General features: G+C 42.9%; 1 protein-coding gene across 2 annotated transcripts; it reads left to right on the top strand.

Moving 5' to 3' along the window:
- Positions 1 to 1,017: 1,017 nt before the first annotated feature.
- AIFM2 (AIF family member 2, ferroptosis suppressor) lies at positions 1,018 to 20,488 on the top strand. 2 transcript variants are annotated; one of them, XM_083148595.1, is made up of 10 exons: positions 1,026 to 1,132; positions 1,168 to 1,206; positions 3,403 to 3,585; positions 5,514 to 5,629; positions 6,050 to 6,169; positions 9,522 to 9,614; positions 10,719 to 10,827; positions 12,849 to 13,004; positions 15,315 to 15,515; positions 20,062 to 20,488. In XM_083148595.1, the coding sequence occupies exons 3-10, from the start codon at positions 3,411 to 3,413 to the stop codon at positions 20,214 to 20,216; spliced, it is 1,125 nt and encodes a 374-aa protein (XP_083004721.1). In that variant the 5' UTR covers positions 1,026 to 1,132; positions 1,168 to 1,206; positions 3,403 to 3,410; the 3' UTR covers positions 20,217 to 20,488. The 2 variants fall into 2 exon arrangements, with proteins under 2 accessions (XP_083004720.1, XP_083004721.1); XM_083148594.1 differs by having other exon boundaries at positions 1,018 to 1,206.
- The last annotated feature ends 2,343 nt before the right edge of the window (positions 20,489 to 22,831 follow it).

Here is a 22,831-nt window from a genome sequence, read left to right as displayed (position 1 = left end):
GCATGCGCAGTCCAGCCGGCCGGGGAGAAGCTGTCAGCTGGATGGTACATCGCCGGAGGGGGGAGTTAGCGCTCCCCCACTTTGGCGGCAAGTTCTTATTAGATCTTGTCCCTCTCCCCTCCTGCTTCATCTCGTTACTGAGGCGAAGCAGGAACTGTTATAGCGGCGCTGTTAATAAATCTACCCCACACTCGCTCGCTTGTCCCCATCAGTAAGGTGGCGAAGAGCAAGGACAGAAGGCTTTCCTGACTGCCTCCACTTCAGGAAGAAGGGCAGGGAGCGAGGGCAGAGCGGAAAGTGAGCGGGGAGACGGGCGGAGGGCTGCAGAGCTTGAGGGAGAATGGGGCGCGCGAGCCCCATTCTGGCGGACTCTGGCAGCTGGCGGGAGACAGCGAATAGCAATAGAATCGCCAGGAGCTGCTCTAATGAGAGCGGCTCCATCTGTATGTCTGAAAACCCCGGGTCCTGTGCACCTGCGCACCTGCAATTGACCCGGGATTTTTTTAAACCTGGGATTGTACCGGGGTTAAAATCCCAGGTGGTATGTCTGAAAGGGGTATTACTGTCAGTGAGATTTAATTTCTCAGTAAGCAATTGTAGACTTTTTCCACAATTGCGCCTGGTGATATTAGTGCTTGGTAGGCAGCCACAGTAAAATGATATATAGAAAAACAGGTTTGCCAATTACTAGGTTACAAGTTATTTGCAAAGAAAGTTGTGTAAAAAACAAAACCGCAACTTTGTGTACCAAATATGGTAACAGGGAGAACTTTCTTGTTGGTCTCAAATGAGAACTTTTATTTATTTTAATGAGCCATCCCTTCCATGAACAAAATTGTATTCAATTAATTAAAACTCTCCAAACTTCAGCAATTGGTGTAAATATTATTTGTGACCGGGGTTTAGAGCTTGCTAGGCGTGTGTCTGTGTGTGTTTCACAGAATAATCACTAGATGGCAACACTGCTCCTAGGCTAAAAGGCTGCTGCCCTGTGTTTGCAATCATAAGTATATGTAATGCCAAGTCATGCACATTGTGCAAATCCTAGTGTCTAGTGAGCGAGGAGCTGTAGGTTTATAGTTATACAATCTGTAAGTGTATATAGCTGCCTGCTGGACGGTGCCATCGCAGAGCGGTCTGTGCAGGGTAGGAACCGCCTCTGAGAGGCCTGAATGTATCACAGTGGCTGCTAAAATCTCCTGACTGGTAAGTTAACTTATTTCTGAAGTTACATGCTGCAGTTTCTACTCTGCTTGTTTCTGAGTAACACACACTGTACTGTACTCTAGCCAGCCACCTAAGATTTTTATTTTAATAACCAAATGTATTCGTTAAAATAAGATGAAATTCCTCATAGCACACAACATTTTGCCCTTAACCCATTAAGTAGAAAAGTATTGCGCTTGATTGCTAAATACTGTATAATATATACTCAGAAAGGCTGCTTCAGTAATGCTGCTCTTCTCCCTATGCCTATGGTTTACGTTCATTGCATTAGAGCAGGGGTAGCCCAACCTCTCCTCAAGATCTACCAACAGTTCATGTATTTCAGGCAACCTGTGGATCTATTGTAGGAATGAATGCAGCATGTTTGAAAATGTGACCATAATGCCTACAGCTGTGCACCAGCTAGGAGATTTGTAAATCCTGGACGGTTATAGATCTCGAGGACCGGTTTGTCCAGCTCTGCACTTCCAGTGTGGGCTGAAATCAGTCTGTCATAAAATGTTTGTCATATAATAATGTTTTTCTGCTATCAGGGTTCAGTCTGTTCTTTCAAATATTTGCTGTGAAAGTTTACAATGTACCCCCTAACGCTGGGGTAGCCAACCCTAGTCCTCGAGAGCTACCAACAGTGCATGTTTTGCAGGTCTCCTCACAGAATCACAAGTGAGCTAATAAGCTCCATCTGTGTATCTTTTAAAATGTGTGCAGCAGCTAGGTTGTCTGGAAAATGTGCACTGTTGGTAGCTCTCGAGGGCTAGGGTTGGCTACCACTGCCCTAACGCAATGATTCCCTAACTCAATGATTCTCAAACTCGGTCCTCAGGAACCACCAACAGTTCACGTTTTCCAGGTCTCCACACAGAATCATAAGTGATTAGCCCCACTTGTGGATCTTTTAAAATGTGTCAGTAAATAATGAGTGCACCTGCAGGGTGACCTGGGAAACGTGAATTTTTGGAGAGTCCTGAGGACCGAGGTTAAGAACCAGACCTGGGAAACGTGAATTTTTAGAGAGTCCTGAGGACCGAGGTTAAGAACCACTGTCCTAATGCCCCCCATACACGGTCCGTTTTTTCGGTCCGTTCTGTACTTTAAAAGTACACATCGGATCGCATCCCTAGTGCATGCAGTGTGCATGCACTGCGATCCGATCCGATGTGTACCTAGTACAAAAAGTATGTGCAGCACACACATTTGTACCGTACTATGTGATGTGTGGGAGCGCGCATCACATAGTACAGAACGGAGCCATACACAACGGACCGTGTATGGGCTCCTTAACTCCTTCTTCAAGGCAGCCTATCAGGCCATAATAATATCTACGCCTGAGCACAGGTGACTTAATTAGTAATTCTTTCATTTTAATTAAACCATCTGTTCTCACCAATTTATATCCTTGAAATCTGCATTGTTAAGCTGGGAACACGCTGAACAATATTTTGGGTGTTTGATAGCATGTTGCGGGTATGAACACCCTATGTATAAACTATGTAGTTCTCAGATATAATGCATCGGCTGTGGAGCGCAGCTGTAGGCCGATATATCAGCGCATCTGGCTGTGTGTACTGGGGTCCACCAACCGCTCGTACACTTGCTGAAGCTGCTGACTGTACATCTGAATGATGGACAAGGGACCAAAACACAGAGCAGCTGATTGGTAAGTGGGTAGGCGCAGCAGCGGGTCCGCTGATATGTCACTTCAGTGTGTACTTAGCCTTAGGGTGCGTCAGTTGATTTAATTTCATGTGCCCAAACACTGGCTTACTGTCAATCAACTTGTGTATGGCCACCAATTTAAAAAAAAAGTAGCAGAATGGCCTCGCGCTTGTGAGCTATGATACATACGTATGCGCAGTCTATCGGTAACATGGCTGCAAATTCAAAGGCTGGGCAATTATCAGCTCCGAATAACCCCCATAAAGTCAACAATGTTCTGTACATTCAAGAATCATCATACATGCATTGGCCCTTTTTTTTTTACACCACATATTTTCTTTGAATGTATATAACAAATGTGAGCAACGCTGACATTTTTAGTGCATATTTTCAACATCTCTCACACATGCTGGCACTCAAAGGGTTAGAGACAAGTGATCCTCTTTAGGCCCTTTTGTAGAGGACCATACAGTATGAGAATATTGTTGTTTGACTTTTATTTCTTATTTCATACTCCAGGGACCAACATGGGATCCAAGCTGTCGGTAGATGAAAAAGTCAGGGTGGTGATTGTAGGCGGAGGCTTTGCTGGCATAATAGCTGCCAATCATCTGAAGGCCAATGGAATCCCTTTTGTTCTGGTTGACATGAAAGATTCCTTTCATCATAATGTTGGTGCACTTCGGGCCTCTGTAGAGAGCGGTAAGACACGTCTCATGTAATTCTGTACTCCATATCATGAAATACAGGGATAGCGGACATGGCTTCATGTGATGGTCACATGAATAAATTGTCTCGCTGACACAATTCTTATGTTGTGCCAGGACTTTTTAACTAAATAGGACTTTGAACTTGATATAGATAATCTAACATAGAACAAAATGTATCTGCTGCAGCTATGTTTGTGAAAATGCTTCTGTTTTTATATTGGAAACCTGTGCTGCCCACTGATTTTGCACCGGCCCCTCCAGCATTATTTTTACGCTGCAATTTAGATTTTAGTTTCAACACACCCCACCCAAATTGAACTCTCTCTGCACATGTTACATCTGCCCCACGTGCAATGCACATGGTTTTGCCAGTTTTGAGAACAAATTTGTACTGCGATCAGATCGGAATAAGGGCAGAAATCGGTACACATTCGGGAATGGTGTGTGGCGATGTGTGAAGTAGGCGTGGCCACACCCCCTTTCCGAATGTATATTAGCCACCATGTGACATGAGCTGCAGTGGAGGTGCGTCACACCACAATGGACTGTGGACAGGATTTTAGAAGACTCGTCCAAAAGTGTGGATATTTTAAAATAGTACTAGTTACAGCCGGAGCCACTTGCTGCACTGAATTTAACTTACAGTGTGTGCCGTGCGAGATGATCCCCCACAATGTGTCCATCGCGCGCTGGGGCTGGCCACTGCACCCCTCACTCAGGCAGATCCGCGTCTTTTCCATGAGTGCGCACTGCGCAGGGTGCGCGGTGCTGGCGCGTGACATCATGACGCACGGCACCGGCCTGCGCATTGCACTCTTGGGAATGGGTGAGCAGGGGGAGGAGAGGGGAGAGCTCAGCCCGGCGCAATCAGACGGTCCAGGCAGCAAACGGAGCCGGGGCCAGGAGGAAGTTAGTTACTATGCGGCAAATGTGAGTCTGACCGCTGAAAATGCGGTACATTCGGTACAATTGCAATTTGTCGGTACAGACTGTTAAAAAAAAAATGGTACTGTACCGGCAAATTCGGTACAGTTGGAGGGTATAATGCCACTCCCACAAAACTTCCAGGACACTCCCCAATTTCCCCAAAACGCTTAGTTTCACGAAAAGACAGACCCAGATAATTCCATCTGAAAAGGATGAGTGTACGTAAATTTGCTTACATTTGCTTCTGTGTGCAAAAACTTGGCCGTTGCATCAATTCAAAGAGATCCATCTGCCTAAGAATTAGGCTGCAAGACATTGCATTCCTAATGAGAGAAGGATATAATAGGGTTCCGCACTGTCATTGTGATATCCCACAATAGTGGTGTCTTTTATCAGCCCTCAGATGTAGCCCAGCTATTAAACACATGGAGGACGGTGGAATAAAACCATGTTCATGGCAGTCGATAAGATGCCATATTATCATCTCAATGCTCCCGATCAGCAGAGCTGATACCCATACGCATATACACAATACTGATGTTAATTGTATCTGTGTGTACAGGCTTTTGTACGAAATAAAAAACTGCACATAAGATGCAACCTTGTGATCCCGATGCAGGAGTGTTATAAGTCGTTCACAGGCTAACTCATGTACCAGCACTGCATGCACACCTATACAGTATACAGATATTCTCCTGATATTGGGCAGGATGTCCCAAGCAATTGCGGTACATCCCGCCGCACATTGCATTGATACCAATTGCATATGTACAAATGGTAGAGAGAGTTACATTTTTGTGGGGTGTGTCCAAACTGAAATCTCTATTGCAGTGTAAGAATAGAGCAACCAGTATTTACCCAAATTTAACTCATTCTTCACATGTTACATCTGCCCCACCTGCAGTGTATATGGTTTTGTCCATTAAAGAAGGAGTTTGCTTTTGCAAACCAATCAGAATTACCCCCGTTGAGTGTTTTTACTTACTTTAACAGGTTTTGCAAGAAAAACCTTCATAAGCTACAGAGAGCCATACCAAGACAGCTTTAAACAAGGAAAAGTGGTGGGAATTAACCTGGAAACCCAAAACGTCCTGCTAGAAAGCAATGAGGTAACTTCAATTTATGTTTTGACACAAAGTGATGTGTCTCCAGAATATTCCGCCTCGGCATCCCTTGTCTAACTGGACGGACTGCATGTCTCCGTATAGGAAAAACTACTATTTGTGGAACTACTGTATGATAGATTTGTTGAGAATTCAATTGTATGGGACACCAATTTTATTGTACACAGAAAATAAACTATAGGTCACATAGCGAGGTAGGCAAAATAATGGCTTATTCACTTTAGTCCCCTAACTATACCTGTGGGGGTTGTCTGTGTTTGCTTCAGTGAAGGCACCACAAAGGTGTGATCATCCTTGTTTTACACATATGTATTATATACAGAACGTGTGCCATCTGAATACAAATGATGTTATTTGTAAACATATTTATTCTAATATTTGTCTTTTTTTCCCCTTTGCACACAGGAGCTACCTTATTCCCACCTTATCATCGCAACAGGGTGCGATGGTCCGTTCCCTGGAAAAGTGGACTACATCGCAACCAAGGATGCCGCTATTCAGTTATATGAAGATCTGGTACAGCAGGTAATTTGCGTTGTGAAGTGATCATCGGGCTGTGCTGTAAAATATACTGCCACTTTCTCAGCTCTGCTCTATGTATATAATACTGTACTATTCTGCTGTGTTAGCCTCATTATTATTATTATTACTCTTTTATGTGGGTATATGCATTGCCATACAAGTGGTACAGATAAGAAGGATGTGGATTGGCTTACAGACCATGTCTAAGACAATCAATAGGTCAACACCAAAAGGTGGACATGCCCTACTGTTGGTCAACAGTGACAAAAGGTTGACGCAAGAAAAAGGAGGACATGGAAAAGGTCGACACATGGAAATGTTTGTTTTTTGGGTGATTATACTGACACAGGACCCCCAATTAGTGTAGTGTGCTAGGCACGATTTACCATTCCCAATTGGAGTCCACGTGGATGGTATGCAAATAGGCATGACAAAGTCCCCCCAAAAAGAGAATCTTTTGTCCATGTTGCGACTAATGGGCGATGTGTGTAGGGCAACCTAGCTATGCTGAGTCGGACAGTGCTGCACTGCTGTCGCTCCGCACACAAGTGCTGAGCATGAACTGATGCGCTGTCTACTCCAGGGTACATCGCCGGAGGGGGATGTTTACGCCCCCCCGCTTCAGAGGACAGGATGTTAATACTGTACATCTAGTCGATGTCCCTCATTAATGAGGCGAAGCAGGAAGTGTTATACCACGCCGCTATAATACATCTACCCTTGTGTCACCTACTGGCTAAATGACTCGTGCAACTAGCATTTTCCTTGGTAAGCCCTGCATGGTTGCCAAATCAAGACTCAAGCACATGGGGGTAACATTATATACGGTTGATAGATCTAGATACGTCAATGATTTTTTATGTTTTTTTTGTTGCACTTTGTCATATTTCGCCATCCATGTCGGCATAGAGGGAGAATGTAATAGTGTACTGAGCCTAGCGAGGCACTGCATCCAAAGCTTAGTGAGCCATGCGAGGGTAAGGGTTATGCACCATACACACGGTGCGATTCAGTATCAGTATTTGGACTATGAGTACTTGTGTATTAACCGGGGCGCCCGGCTACGCTACGTTTTCAACGTAGGCTAAGCTACATTGTCAGCGTAGCCGGCACCGTGATAATACAGGAGGCAGTACTGAGAGCAGGGTGGTGTGGTTTATACTTAACCTCCCCCGGTCGGCGATCCCCGTTGACTCCCTGGTGGCAGCGGCGGTCACTCCCTGGAGGCAGCATTCAGTCCCCCTCCTCCATAAGTCGCAGCGGACGCTGTACATAATTCAGAGTAGTGCCGCATCACATGGCTTCCCTGCCCCCCCAGCGGCACTACGCTAATTGCGTGCAGCGTCCGTGGTGAGTGACAGGGGGACTGAATGTGACTTCCGGGGTAGTCACCGTGGATCCCAGCGTGAATCAGCAGGGAGTCAGCGGGTATCAATGCGGTGCCCGGGCCGGAGGAGAATAAGTATAGACCAGCCATTTTACCCCTCTATCCACGAAGGCGTGGAGTTGATTTTCTAAAGTGTGGCGAGCGGACGCGTATCCGCGGGGCACGCTGCGCTCGTCATGCTTTGGGCTCGGTGGACTCGCCACACTTTATGAAATCGACTCCACGCCGCCGTGGATAGTGGGGATATTAAGCATTGTGTATTTTTAGGGCTCCAGAGCTACTGACCTAGTTTACGTAGCCAGCATAGTGCTTTATTGGTATTCTCAATACTCCACTACGTAATGGGCGCCCTGATAATACACAAGTACCAGACTATGTATTCTATGTAGTCCAAATCGAATCGAAAGTGATGTTGAATCGCACAGTGTTAGCTGCATTCATTGCAGATTCTATCCCGATGCGTGGCCCTGCGGCATCGCGATCCAAAGCAGATTGATTGTCGGCTTTTTGACCCTGTCGACCTATTGCATGCCGACCTTTTATTGTCGACCTACTGACTATCTAGACCAGTGGTGTCAAACTCATGGCCCTCCAGCTGTTGTGGAATTTCACATCCCAGCATGCCCTGCCACAGATTTTATATAATGGATTGCTAAAACTATGGCAGGGTATGCTGGGACATGTAGTTCCACAATGGCTGAAGGGCCATGAGTTTGACACCACTGATCTATACACTGTAGATCTATCAATCCACAACCGGTAACATAATACTGTAAGTATATAATAAGAAAACTCTTTTTAATTCAAAGCCAGTTTGACACCAGACCAGCCTTATATTAGAGATCTCTGCTACAGAGACGTTCACTGTGCACTATGGAATGTTCTTTTATGATTGAATCTGTTTCTGTTGCAGTTCTTGTTTGATTTTTATCTAGTATTGTCGAACATTGGTGAAATCTCTATTGATCTACAGGTGTTAGTGTTGCCTTGGTAACAGTATAAGGAGAGCTGCAGTCAGGTATCACTAGAGGTATAATAATGATAAGATTAGACTTTAAAAAGGATGTGGTTCTCTTTGTCATGTAATATTCTCTTGCTGTGACTTTTATGTATAGGATATATGATTATCACATTAATTATACCAGATTACGCTGGTATAATGGGGCATATACACGTGTTCATCTTTGCCTATTTCCTAAGCAATCTGTCTAGATGAGAAATTAAGCACAAATTGCTGCGTGTGTATACCCCACAGTGATGGGGATGCACGGTCCTCGGTGTTGCCATTGCCGGCTCAGTTCTTTAGCACATACAGGCAAAATGAATTAGATAACCTGGCAAGTGCATACAAATCACTGGTTAGCACAGATCGCTTAGCACACTTTGCTACAGTATGTGTGTATTGGTGATGTTCAAGGGAAACCACCTTGGCTAAATCCCATCTCAACACGTGTGTGTCCCATAACTACACTTGTTTTAGTACTGATATTTATAATAACGTGATTTTATTTATTTTGTCATGTTTTGAGATTTAAGCTTTGCAGAGGCACAAAGGGTTAAGTGTACAGTAATAAAGGGCAACACAAATACAGTCACAGCTGCGTCTTTGATGGCAGTGTGTCTTTTGCACAGAGATGCCCATCCTGTGTCTCAAATACGCTGCTTTATGTAAGTAGCTGCACCACAACCATTCAATCCATCCATCAAACTTCTGACCAGCCCTATGCTTACTCCATATGACCAGAGTGAACTAAAAACACTGGGCCCAGAGTAGATTAAGGGCATATTTGTGTACAGTAGGCGCCATCACCCTATGTCACTGGCCGTATGCTACACCAGTGATGCTGTGATATTGTTCTGCGGCAACTATATATATTCTGTTGTTGTAGAAAGCATTTTTGTATTTTTCTTAATTTTTGGTGCTAATAGTATTTATCCTCCCTCCTCTTTTTTTAAATTTTTATAAAGATTCAGAAAGCCGAGCATGTTGCGGTTGTTGGTGGAGGTGCAGCTGGTGTAGAGATGGCTGCAGAGGTGAAAACCGATTATCCAGATAAAGAGGTAACAATCTAAGACCATTTCTTAAGCAGCCCATACACGCTGCTATAAGGGCTGACCCGATGTGTGCTTTGAGGTGCGCGCTCCCGCGCACCTCATCGCACAGTACAAAACGTATGTGCTTGCACATACTTTTTGTACCTAGTTCTCATCAAATCGCATCGCAATTGCTAGTACAGCACGGAACGCACGCTCACAAAGCAGCGTGTATGGGCAGCATTACTTCCATCTTTCCCACCTATACAGACACTGATGTACTGTTGTTACTGTCCCTTCAGTCCACTATCCCTGGTACCACGCTACCCATACACAAACCTACTCTGACAGCATGCTGCTCTTAGCACAAATCTTCCACTGCAGGACACGCTTATCTGCACAGTGTGGAACAGTTGCTGCCATCTATAGTCTGAAACTAGTTTTCAAAAGGAGGGCAAGTGTGGGAAAGCTCCCAGTGTAAAGGGCCCCATACACTATAGCGATTTTGCATGATTTCATCCAATTCGGGCTGATATATCAAAGTACAGAATCGGATGTAATCACCCCCGGGTGGGTCCAGGGGGAGTTCGAGGGAAATTACATCTAGCTTCAGGGTCAGACATATCGTTGTAATGTATGGCGCCCTTAAGGGAAAACTACCCAATATTACTGGTTATGGTGTTTAGTTTTTTTAATTGAGCAACTACAATTGTTTTGCTAATAAGATTTACTTAACTTGTACCATGGCCAACTTTGTTACACTGGGCTGGTTAAGGTAAGATAGGTCAGTATAAAGATAGCCACTTGGATGATCCACATTGGGATGTGCAAAGTTATGTCCTGGGCTCTGAGCTGATTGGTCAAAACCCAAAAGATGGAATGTGTGCAGCTTGAGCAATTTACCCACACACAGGTAGGGTTGGCCTAGAAAGCACCAACTTTCTGCATTACATAGTGATGGAATATTAGAGTTCACAGATATAAGGTGTACTACAAAGTGGTACCTCTAATTGGTGATGTAAATAATTATAGTACGCCTGGGCCGTGAAGTTACAGCACTGTGCTTCCCTCTCATCCTATAACATGCCTCCTGTAGTTTTCTATCACATGTTTATATTTTTCACTGTGCAGGTTACATTGATACATTCAAAAGTTGCATTAGCCGATGTGGAGCTGGAGCCCCGTGTCAGAAATGTTATAAAGGATATCCTTCTGCAAAAAGGAGTAAAGCTGGTGTTGGGTGAGACACTTTTTTTTGTATTTATAATATATAAGCTGACAGTATTATACTTGAGTAAGGCTGCTTAACTAGGCCAGAATCAGCCTTTTCTTTTGAGATTCCACATTTTCATTAATCCATATTACTGTTTAATATTTGTTTTATTTTTTAGTAGTATATGTCCACTTTGTAACATTAATAACGTATGAAAACACGTCAGTAAATGTCAGCCACAAAGAAAACTGAGAACAAAAGCTTTCGGTCAGGATGCTGGCAGTCACAGTACCAATGCCATTATTCTGACTGGCACCAGAAATTCCAACTGCCAGCATCCCGAACGTATGTGTGCAGTGTTAGGCCAGAGGAGGATTAAGGTGCCCATACATGGGACGTTTTGACCGTGCAATACAATGTGCTCTCCCGCGGGCATCTCATCGCACAGTACAAAAAGTTTGTGCTGCACATACTTTTTGTACTGCCCTCACATCGCATCACACGCATGCGATCCAGCCCATAACGGGTGCGACCATCGCACCGTGTATGGGCACCTTTAGGTTTAGCCACTAGTGCAGGACAAGTTTAGGTTTCTGTGGGGAGGGAGGGGTGGACATTTATAAAGGGGGAATTAGTGTTGACCCTTTGAGTGCCAAGGGAATTTGTCAAAAAAGGTTTAAAAATTGCCAAGCAAACATTTTTAGTTCTTAATGACCTGTAATGTTTACATTTTAAATAGGATATATAATCTTTTTTTTAACACAACATTTTTTATTTGAATTTATATAACAAGTGTGAGCGGCGCTGGCATTTTTAGTGGATATTTTGAACATCTCTCACAGATGTTGGCACGGGGAGGTTAAAGATTTATCTTACGATCTGGCTGGTTGGAACAAAAACATGGTTATGGATGACTGACAGTTTGTCAGTTTTCCAGCATTTCCAAGCAAATGGTCAACTGTCCTTTGGAACAAAAACATGGTTATGGATGAGAGCAACCAGCCAGATCTGAAGATAAATGTGCGTGTGTATGGCCACCTTTAGGATACTTACCTGACCTATGTCAGGATTCCCTCTTTGGTATTCTGAATGCCGGCATTCCCATCTCCGGTCATCTATATGTATTTTTATCTCAATACAGGTTCCGGAAGCTGCGATATTAGCAAATGGTCACCCAGCCACTGCATACGAGATCGCAGCTGCAATGGCATTTGCTTGTATCACTAAATTGGGCCCTAATATTGGAAGGGGTGTGTAAGCACAGGCAAATTACAGTAATAGGGTGGTTGTGGTGATCACTAGATTGATGCATATGTGCTAAATTGCAGTGAAAGAATAAAGCAGCCCATATTTACCCCCAAATCTAACTCTCTCGCACATTTTAAATCTGCCCCACCTGCAGTGCAGCATGGTTTGGTCTATTTGAAAAAATGTCAGTCTTGCTAACCGGTCTGAATTAGGCCTAATGATGTGGTAGGCAGTGGCTGTCTTTTAATTTCTGTTTCAAATGGCTGTAGTGTAATATATGGGTACAACTGAACAATTTTTATGTCTGGGGGGGGGGGCTGCTGTGTGTCCAGCAGTCAGGCAGCAAGTGAGAGCTGTCAGGGAGGGTACTGGTGCAGCTCTCACTGCACTTGTGCAAGTCATTTATTAAAGTTATATAATAGATTTTAGGGGTTAGAGGTCTCTTGGAATCACGCTTTGTTTCACTATATTTTTCTACTACAATCTGTATTCCAGATTTTCTAAGAACATCCTGGCATAATCTAGAACTGCGATCTTAAAATGAATACCTACAGTGGTTTCCATGCCCACATGAATGTAGCTTTCCTATAGTAGATGATACTGTATGCAGCATATAGATCACAAAAATGTCTGCATTGTTTAATCTACTGTGCTAAATACTGCCCATTATTTGTTGCACATATTCTACTGTACAGTATCATCCAGCAGCTTCATTAATTTATTTGAGACCTGTATTACTGGACAAGTATGACCAAAAAGTAAGAATTATATTGTAACGATTGTCACCCATAAATCAACAGGGCAGAAGGTCATCAACCTCAATGAGTTGACTTTGAACAAGGTTCAGCAGAATATGGAACTGAAGTTGGACAAGGACAACGAGGCGATCTCTGCTGATCTAATTATCTGCTGCACCGGAAGTAGGATTAATTCATCTTGTTACGCTGATATTTTTGGTAAGAACAAGAGTTTCCAATACAGAGTACATGTGTATCACTTACTGATTGCTCGAATTCCTTTGTATTCTGACCACTTAACCAATAATAATGTAACAAAGTATCCCCAGATAGCCTTTTGGGAGAAGAAAATATACCAACAGAATAATAAAGTATACTCTTTAGTACAAATTACATCTAGATATAGATGCTGTAGGCACCATTGCTGCATCTTTTTACGCAGTGGCTGGGCTAAAATATGCAAAATCTTCAGGAAACGCCTTGTGTTAAAAAGACGCCCAATGACTGCTTCTGCGATCCACTGTCTGTGTCACAAGACGCAGCATCACTTCCAGTGGACATCTGAAGATGCACAACAAGATCTCACTGCCAGGGCAAGTGACGCTACATTTATTTATTTACAGTTTCTTATATAGCGCAGCAGTTTCCGTTGCACTTTACAATTGTAGACCGTGATAAAACAAACTGGGTAACAACAGACAGACTTGGAGGTTAGAGGGCCCTGCTGCAAGCTTACAATCTATAGGGATATAGGAGGGAAACACAAGGACAGGCACCAGTAATTGCATAGCAGTCCCAACAAGTTACAAGTCCAGAAGGGAAGCTATATAATACATAAGTGCCTCAGAGGGTTATGCGTGTAGAACTTATATATGATAAGCTTGATATGATAGGTGAGCTTTCAGGCCAGCCTGCGGACGCTGCGGGCAGCAGGTTGGACATCCATTGATGTAAACGGGAGCCAGGTCAGATGACTTGGCGTACCCGTTTACACTGCCCTCTACCCAGGTCCTAGCTGTGTTCTACCAAGGTCAGAACCTGGGTAGAAGTCCCGTGTAAAGGGACATGGGGTGACCCATTTACACTGCCACTGGTTTTTGCAGCAGTGTAAAAGGGGTATAAGAAAGAGAAGGAGGCACACATTAGGGGATAGGGCCCTGCTTGTGAGAACTTTCATTCTAAATATGAGTAGACATGGGTATGGGGCAGATAGTGATCATAGAACATGGGGTTAGGATGAGAGACGGGTGGGGTTGATGAAGTAGTTGGTCTCTAGAACCCGATTGAAGATTTTTAGATAGGAAAGTGGAAAGTCTGATAAGGAGAGGTAGAGTTCCAGAGATAGGGAGCAGCACTTGCACAATATTGTATATTTACTAATGCATCTAAAACTGAAAAGAGGTGATATTGCTCATAGATAGAATTTGGGGCCTGGGTCAGACCTGATCATTAATCTGGGAAGTCGCTGTTAATGGATTGCTAATTGCAATTCACTGACAAATCATGTCGCAATTCCCAGAACATTGAACAGCTTTTATCGACTGCAATTGTGAGCAGTCTGAGGCTTCAACTAATCTGCAACTGAGACCGGCTGGAAGTGGTGATCACTGTAGTCACAGACGCACCTAGAAAATGGCAGGTTTCCACCCCCAATCACCGGCTTCCTGTTAGACTGTGTCTACTGCAATCAAATTGCGTCTACATATCGGTCAGGAATTTTGTCGCTAATTGTGGTCGTGCAATCATTTGATAGTTGGCTGAATTGTGAAGTCACTGATTGGCAATAAGGTCTGAATCTGGCCCTTGAGTGGTTGCTATAGGCAACATCCTAACTTCTAATTTTAAGGTTTAGTAATCATACTAGTGTATTAAACCTTCTGATACTGTTTTGTCCCGCCCCCCTCCTTTCCTCTTCTTGCCCTAACCTCCATACCTCCTTTTCCCTTCCATTATCTACCTGACTTTATTTTCTTTTTACTTGCTAGTGTATAAAAAAAAAAAAAAAATATATATATATATATATATATATATATATATATATATATATATAATATCTAGTGTCTATGAGTCTTCAAAATACTGCCATCTGCTGGCAGAGAGTCAGAATACATCTTTCTCACACATGCACAAACACAGAAGGTAGCAGACTAGCTTTCGAAGCCTTTGCTTCGATCGGGCTTACTAGTTTAAAATATGGTCTGTATGGTGGTCTATTTGCCCTTTTGTGTTCCATATTGGCTGATTCTAAAATTAAAGCTTCATTTTACTGAAAAACATAAAATGAACCAAAGGCATTGCTAGAATGCATGGCTAGCATGATGTGTTGGACCTATGGTACCAATGACTATAAGACATATACAGATGGATGATGGCAGGCCACTTAGAGATGTCAAATGTTTGATATTGGAATGTCAGTTGTACAATTGGAGCAGGTGGTGCTCAACTTCACTGTAATCCAGTGGTTCAAGTTTGAACATATTGTATAACCGTATTCAGAATGGGTATATTCTTTTGTCTTTTTCCATTAAGGTGACAAAGTAGCAAGCAATGGAGCTCTTAAAGTTAATGCATTTCTTCAAGTGGAGGGAAATGGCAACATTTATGCAGTGGGAGACTGTGCTGATTTAAAAGTAGTTAAAACGGCTTACAATGCAAACCTACAAGCCAAGCTCGCAGCGACCAACATTATCAACAGCCTTCTGGAGAAACCGCTCAAGGCCTATAAGACAGGTAGTGTGTGTGCGTGCATAGTCATCATTATGATAACTGCATGTATGACCAATGAAGACTGAATATAATGGATACAGTGTGCTGATGATGCTTCTTAGGACTCCGCTCCAACAGTCACTTCCAGAGATTTTTTTTGTCCTGGCTCGTGTCCGGCTCTTTCACCAAAGCCAGAGCAAGCCACTTGTGTTACTTTTCATCGACCCATGAATCATGGCATACTGCCGTGAGGGGATGGAGATACAATTGCTGCAATGTACAACAAAATAAAATCTGGTCCTTCAGGGGGGTTTCTGGGTACTGCATGTGCTAGTGATTTGTGGGGTGAGTCTGGAAGTGGGGGCCCCTGAATTGTTTTTACTGGGCTGCTTCACGGTATCACAACATAACATTTATAATAGCATTTAATAACACCTTTTGTTATATCTACGGAGCTGGATTGAAAAGTAATGCCTCCATGGCTATAACATTTTTTTATTTTATTTTTTGTGAACAGATTTCTTTTTGTATGATATCTCTACACTAGGACCGAACACCAGTTTTCACCTCATCGTCAGAGTTGAAGTGTTGACCCTAAGCCACAGGGTGCAAGGTTGGGTCTGCGTGATGGGTGTGGCAGAACCTCCTTGAACTGCAAGCGCTGCAACCCTCTTCCCAAAGATAAAAGAGAACCTTAAGGGTCAACACTTGAACTTTGATAACGAGGTGAAAGCTGCCATTCGGTCCTGGTGTCGACAACAACCACCAGCTTTTTTCTCCGATGAGTTTGCCTGACTTGTCAAGCGTTGGCACACATGCGTGGAAAGGGATTGGGACTACGTTGAAAAGCGAATAATGCATTACATAGAGGATAAATTGAGTTATCATGTACAAAAAGTGTTCAAATCTGTTCAGAAATAAAAAAAAAAAAAGTTATAGCCGTGGAGGCATTACTTTTCAGTCTAGCCTCGTATGTAACATTCTTCACACTCACCCCTGTAACCTTCTTAATACATAGTAGCTGCTCTCATTATCTAACTCCTCTGTTTAAATCTTCACTTGCATCTATCACTATTGTGATGCCTTGGGGTAGTTTAGTTGAATGACTTGCAAGTCATTGGCTACATAGACAAAATTGACCTGCATGTTCTGACTAAAGGGGGTTAATTAACGAGGCATGGAAGCGCCCATTCAAGATATTGAGTGTACACCAGGGGTTCCCAAACTTTTGGAATCACGGCACCCTACAGTATCTAACCTACAGATTTTTCACGGCCAAGAGTTTGTTACTGAGAATTTCAGTGAAAAAAAAAATTAAATAAATTGGGATTAAATTTTATCCTTAAGTCCAGTTATGTGGTGAATAACATGATTCACTTCTGTTTACCCATACATTTTATAACTGGAAACCACAAGCACTGATTTTGCCTATTTCATTGACCAAAAATAATTAGAATTGGTTCTAGACCAGCGACCTGAGGCACCCCTGCAAGTGTTCCGAGGCACCCCAGGGAGCCTAGGCGCACAGTTTGGGAACCACTGGTGTACACACTAAAAAATGTTTTTAATGATATCGCTCAGGGCACTTCTTCTAAATACTCATCTAGTGTGTATGGGGCTTTTGTGGCCACTGAAGGCTGTCACTGAAGTGCTAGGAAATAGGGCTGTAAGAACAAGCTTAGCCTCTAGGGGGAGTCTTATAGATGACATGAGAAGTGAGCATGTGGAACTGACTGAGGGTTGGTTGAGTGATCTGGTGGCAAGGAGCCTAATTCAGACGATTTCAGGACAAATTTGTTCTCAAAATGGGCAAAACCATGTGCACTGCAGATGGGGCAAATGTAACATGTGCAGAGAGACTTAAGGGGCATACACACCTAGCAATCCCCGGGCATTTTCTAAGTGATCTCACTAGATTGCTTAGAAGATGCTATTACCTGGCTCTGTGTGTAGGGGCATAGCAATAGCTGGGGTCTGGGCCAGTGCTCTCAGCGGAGAACACTGGCCCTGACAGATCGCTAAGCACACAGCACTCGCACATCACTGTTTTCTGAGAGATCTTGATGAGCAATCTTGCATCGCTCAGCAGGGTCGCTACGTGTGTAGGCCCCTTCAGATTTGGGAGGGTTTTGTATCTGTGCAGAGTAACTACTGGCTACTTTATTTTTACACTGCAAATTAGATTTGTTTTAAACACCCCACCCACATCCAATGCTCTTTCTGCATATATTACATCTCCCCCCCCCCCCCCCCTGGAGTGTATATGGTTTTGCCCATTTTGAGAAAAAATTTGCCCTGCGATCAGGTCTGAATAAGGCCTAAGGTTAAGTGGCGGATGGGTAAGCTTTGTGAGTTTTCAGTGAGTGCTTGAAGCTCTGCAATGTCAAGGAGAGCCTGACTGGGCATAGGAGCTCATTCCAGTGACTGGGGGCTGCACAGGCAATATTTTTCTTTTGAATGAGAGATGCAGTAACCAGGCTAGAGGAGACTTACTGTAGATGACTGAGAAATAAAATGGATGGTACTTACTGAATGCAAGGATCTTTAGTGTTGTACAATTACACCCCCCCCCCCCATGAGAGTCAGTCCCTTTTAGGAGGTGTTTTTTGCAGCTCTAGATGGCCTTTATGTGCTGCAGGAGGGGACAGTTAGGGTTAGGCTATGGGATGTTTGGTAAGGGGTAGGGGGAAATACTTTCCCAAAGCCCAGTAGCGCACGCAGGGGGGGTTTCTGAGTACCCAGAAACCCCCCCAGGAGTCTAAGGGCATAAGCCTGAAAGCTGAGGGTCCCCTCTTTCCATGGGTACAAGAATTTTAAAAATCGGCCCTTGGGAACCGGAGATATCTGACTTCAAAGCAGTGGTCCCCATCCAAGCCTGTTAATTGCTGTTCCCAGTCAGATATTTTAGGTTCTTTCTTACTTAGAGTTTTTCTGAGGGTAAACTCTAAAAGCTGGGACTCTCCCCCTTTGATGGACACTAGCAGCTGGTCTCTACTGTTCCCAAAACCAAAGATATCAGCCTTCCAGCAGCTGGTCACTGCTTCAGCTTCACACACCTGGTATGTAGTTTTATATACTCGTTGGCAGATTTCTCTGCCTCATGAACACTGATCCTCTAGTCCCCAATACCATTTGGTAGATGGGACTCTCTAGTTTTTAATTCCAGTAAAATCTAAGAAATCTATTTCCGGAAACTGGAGATATCTGCAGTCAAGCAAGCTGTCCTCCCACCAGAAAATTATAAATAAGCCCACTCCACTATACACCCCTCCTCTGCGTATTAAACATCCTCTACCACCCTGGAAGTTATGTATCAGGGCCCTTCATTCAGCCCAATGCCCCCTTCTCCCACCCCATATCCCACCATCTGTGCAGTAAAGGGGCAATTAGTGGAAATTACTGATCCAGGCCCTACATGCTGAGCGGTTGATATAATACCCCCTACCACCTGCGGAACATCAAAGCTTCCCCTACCGCTGGAGGATCGGTAGGGGCCCCAATACATTGCTATGCCCAGGGGTCTACACTGCTGTTGATGCCCCTGTATGTATATGTATGTGTATATATATATGTGTGTTTTTTATTTATATACATTGGGTCTATCTATAATAATTTAACTGACCCGGCATATACTGGGTCACCTAAGTGCCCATCTCCGTGCTTTGCTCCGCCCCTCTGGAAACCCCCTTCTGAAAATCCTGCGTTTGCCCCTGAAGCCATTGGGATTCTGGCCATTGGTATTTCTCTGTCGGTTATCAGCTGGGATTTCATACCCAGCTGGGTGTAAGTGCAGATACTAATGACAGAAAGTGAGAGATTTGGTAAGAAATCTCCAGGGTTTTTTTTTTTTTTTAAAGCAGCAATCATTTACAATTCACACCAGTTTGGTTTTGCCATGTAGATTATTGCTGCTTTAAAAAAACTGAAGATGTCTTCCCAAATCCCTCACTTTCTGTATCTCTTCTATTAAATTTCCCACAATCCCCATTTCTTGGGTCCAGTGTCAGAGCTGTGAAGGAATTATCAGACATGACTCCTTACAGGCTATTAATACCTATGTAGACTTGAGCCTTGTCCAATATGTTTGCTGCATTTAACCCATTTGAGGAAGAAAAAGTAGGTCATTAATGTCACAAAAGACAGATTTTATTCACAGCAGTTACCAACATAGCGGGGTATTCAATTCTATCCTGATCCCAAAATGCCTATTCAATGTGGCTAATTTCTCCGTCTATGCAGGTTCGACTTTAAGTCAAATCTGCATTGGCAGAAAACAGCCGCATTTTCGGCTAAACCGTTTGATATTGCCGATTTTCCAAATGATGCAAAGATTGTCACAGATTGAATACCCTCCTTCAGGTGCAAGCATATATTTACTATACACCATAGCTAACCATTTGTGGTGTCTTCTTATAAATACAAGAATTATAATTACAATTTCCTTGCTTTCACAACCACTAATATTCATGGCCAGCAGAAAATAATAGTTAAACAGGAGGTGGGTGAATAACCAAGTAGAGTACAGGAATGCTGTTACCGTGGTTACTAATTTATGTTTACTTTTCTGCAGGGTCAGTCTCTATGCTTCTGTCAATGGGCCGTAACGATGGAGTAGGGCAGTTTAATGGCCACTACATGGGTCGTACGCTTGTCACCATGGTGAAAAGCAAAGATGTGTTTGTTTCAAAAAGCTGGAAAGAAATGGGACTGAAGATGCCCAAATAAGTATTTGCAGTATGTGACAAATGTTTGTTCTGTCTGTATTTTTATACCGAATTTCATAAAAACATTTTTTCAGAACACTACTTTAAAAAAAAAAAAAATACAAACAAAAAAATATACTACTACCTCAACCGTGTAGATATCCGTTTTGATCCAAGATTCCATTAATTTTGTACTCCAAAACAGAAACTGTTATGTATAGTATTTTAATGTTAATTGTTTGGCAGCCACTTTGACGGGTGGCAATATTTCTATTAAAATGCACAATTCCTGTACTCCTTGTATTTATACTTATTAATCTGGGCACTAGATAATCTATAAATTGGGGTTTGCGTCTAATCCCATTTACAGTAGCGCTAGGCTGTGACCTCCTATTTGCATGAGATACTTGGAATGACAAACTGGATACACACTGACGCAATATATCAGACCTTCAATTTATCTGCCAATATATTGTGTAAAGCTAAAAATGATACATCTGCGAGTGACCTTGTTCTGACATATCACATCAGTTCAGCCAATGGCAAATATGTATCTGAAGACCGCGCATACACTTGCTATAATATGACACGTAAATAAAATAAAGACCATTTTGCTCACCATTGTCAATCTGAGGCTAAAATAGACTTGAGGTTGCAGGTGATTACATTGGTTAATATGGATATAACCAGGAACGCAGGCAGGCAGAGGTTAGACTGAAATGCCATATAAAGTAGAAGAACAAGTGGGCAGTTATCTGCACCACAGCTTAGATTATTATACAAATGACCTTTTACAGGAAGTTTTTCAATTGGTCATTGCAATGGAGGTTTGGGAGCTGAGAATGATGTAATTAGTATGAGTGATGTTGGAGGGTGCTGTATACATGCTGGACCTAAGGCTTTGGGTATCCCTTATGCAGTGAAGTATATATGTATACTATTTGATCTATTACATTGGCTCTGTACTTTTACATTTAGGCTATGACTACATGGATGGCTTACAACTAAGTCTCCCAGCTTTAGCTTTGTTGCCTGCAGAACGAAGCACACCCAGCGAGCTAGGCAGTTGTTTCAGGATGTTGCCACTGTTCTCAATTGACCATGGAATATATTTACCTACGTCATTCAGAACTCAATTACTTCCTTTAGACAAAATCATCCAATGTAACCAACATTCCATCCTGCTCTCACACAGTTGTGGCATTAGGGCATACTAATCTGTAGGTTTTCTCTCTAGAAGGTGTAGTGCCACAGCAGCTGGAGCACTGGGTGTTGCCTACCCCCTTATTTAAGTCATGTAATGTTAAATCTACGCAATTGATATACTTATCTGAAAAAGCTAGCATAGGCATCTCAAAATTGCAATTAATCCCTCTAAGCCAGGAGTGGCCAAACCGGTCCTCGAGATCTACCAACGGTCCACGTTTTCCAGGTTACCTAGCTGGTGCACAGCTGTAGTCATTACTAACTGTCACATTTTAAAACATGCGGCATTCATTCCTACTATAGATCCACAGGTTGCCTGGAAAACATGCACCGTTGGTAGATCTTGAGGACAGGTTTGGCCACCCCTGCTCTAAGCAATTGAATCATATTGACATTTTTTTCCAATTGATGGATTGCTGCTCAGTTTTGTTGGATCTACAAATGTTTTTGCGAATGCACCCCCGCAGCTGCTGTATTACTAGGCCGTGCCAGTCATTATTGGATCTATCTATCTAGTGTCCGTGTGTAAACGAAACACTGCCATCTGCTGGCAGCTAATGAAACTACATCTCTTATCTCACATACAGAAACAGAGGCAATCACAAAGTAGCAGATTAACTTTAGAAGCTTTTGCTTCAAGCGGGTTTAGCTAGCAGATTATATGACGTGTGTTATATGACGTGTGTTATGACTGTAGGTCCCCCAATTAAATCTAGTGGTATGTTTTCTAAGACGACCAAAAAAATATATATATATTTTTTTATAGGTATTGCCCATAGCAACCAGATTTTTCTAACTACAATCTATTAGATTCAATCATAGCGAGAATCTGATTGGTTTCCACCAGCAATACCTCCACTTTTCCATTTAGGAGGTTTAACATATATAGCCCCATGTGTTCTATTGAAGATTTATAATTGTTTTCCTTAAGATATTCCCATACTTGCTTGTAAAGTAATAGTGTATAACAGATGCGTTAAGCATGTACTGTAATATACTACTGTATGTAATGTGGAATATGTGGGTATCAATATGAATGCCGGCATCCCAACTACCACCAGGAGACCATTGCTAGAATCCCCAAAACAATGAGTATGCCAGTTCCAGTATACCAACAGCTAGGATGCTGAACGTAAGTATGGGAGGGTCAGGCAGGATTCCCTCCATTTGGATACCCACTGTCCGTCATCCGTATGTATTCCATATTACAAACAGTAGCTACATTTATGTATAAAAGAAATAAACTAATTACGTTGGTCTCTTGCGGCAAATGCAAAATGCCACCAGAAAACTGCAGCACAGGCAGTATGGTTCGATATGGCAGATGATGTGCATTGTATGACTAGACCAATGTTACTAAGAAATAAGGCCACCAGCCATGTTTATCAAAACATTTACCCACATAGCCCAATAAAAAGGACAAGACACAAA

Source organism: Crinia signifera, chromosome 6 (genome assembly GCF_055691185.1).
Source record: "Crinia signifera chromosome 6, ASM5569118v1, whole genome shotgun sequence".
NCBI lineage: Eukaryota > Metazoa > Chordata > Amphibia > Anura > Myobatrachidae > Crinia > Crinia signifera.
This window is presented reverse-complemented; position numbering and strand designations above follow the sequence as displayed.

What these genes read in the sequence shown, in the direction of transcription:
- AIFM2 (XM_083148594.1), top strand. Translation starts at nt 3,411, where the DNA reads ATGGGATCCAAGCTGTCGGTAGATGAAAAAGTCAGGGTGGTGATTGTA. An exon ending in TCCTGCTAGAAAGCAATGAG is followed by an intron (nt 5,630 to 6,049) that starts GTAACTTCAATT and finishes CTTTGCACACAG; the next exon opens with GAGCTACCTTATTCCCACCT. An exon ending in ATGAAGATCTGGTACAGCAG is followed by an intron (nt 6,170 to 9,521) that starts GTAATTTGCGTT and finishes ATTTTTATAAAG; the next exon opens with ATTCAGAAAGCCGAGCATGT.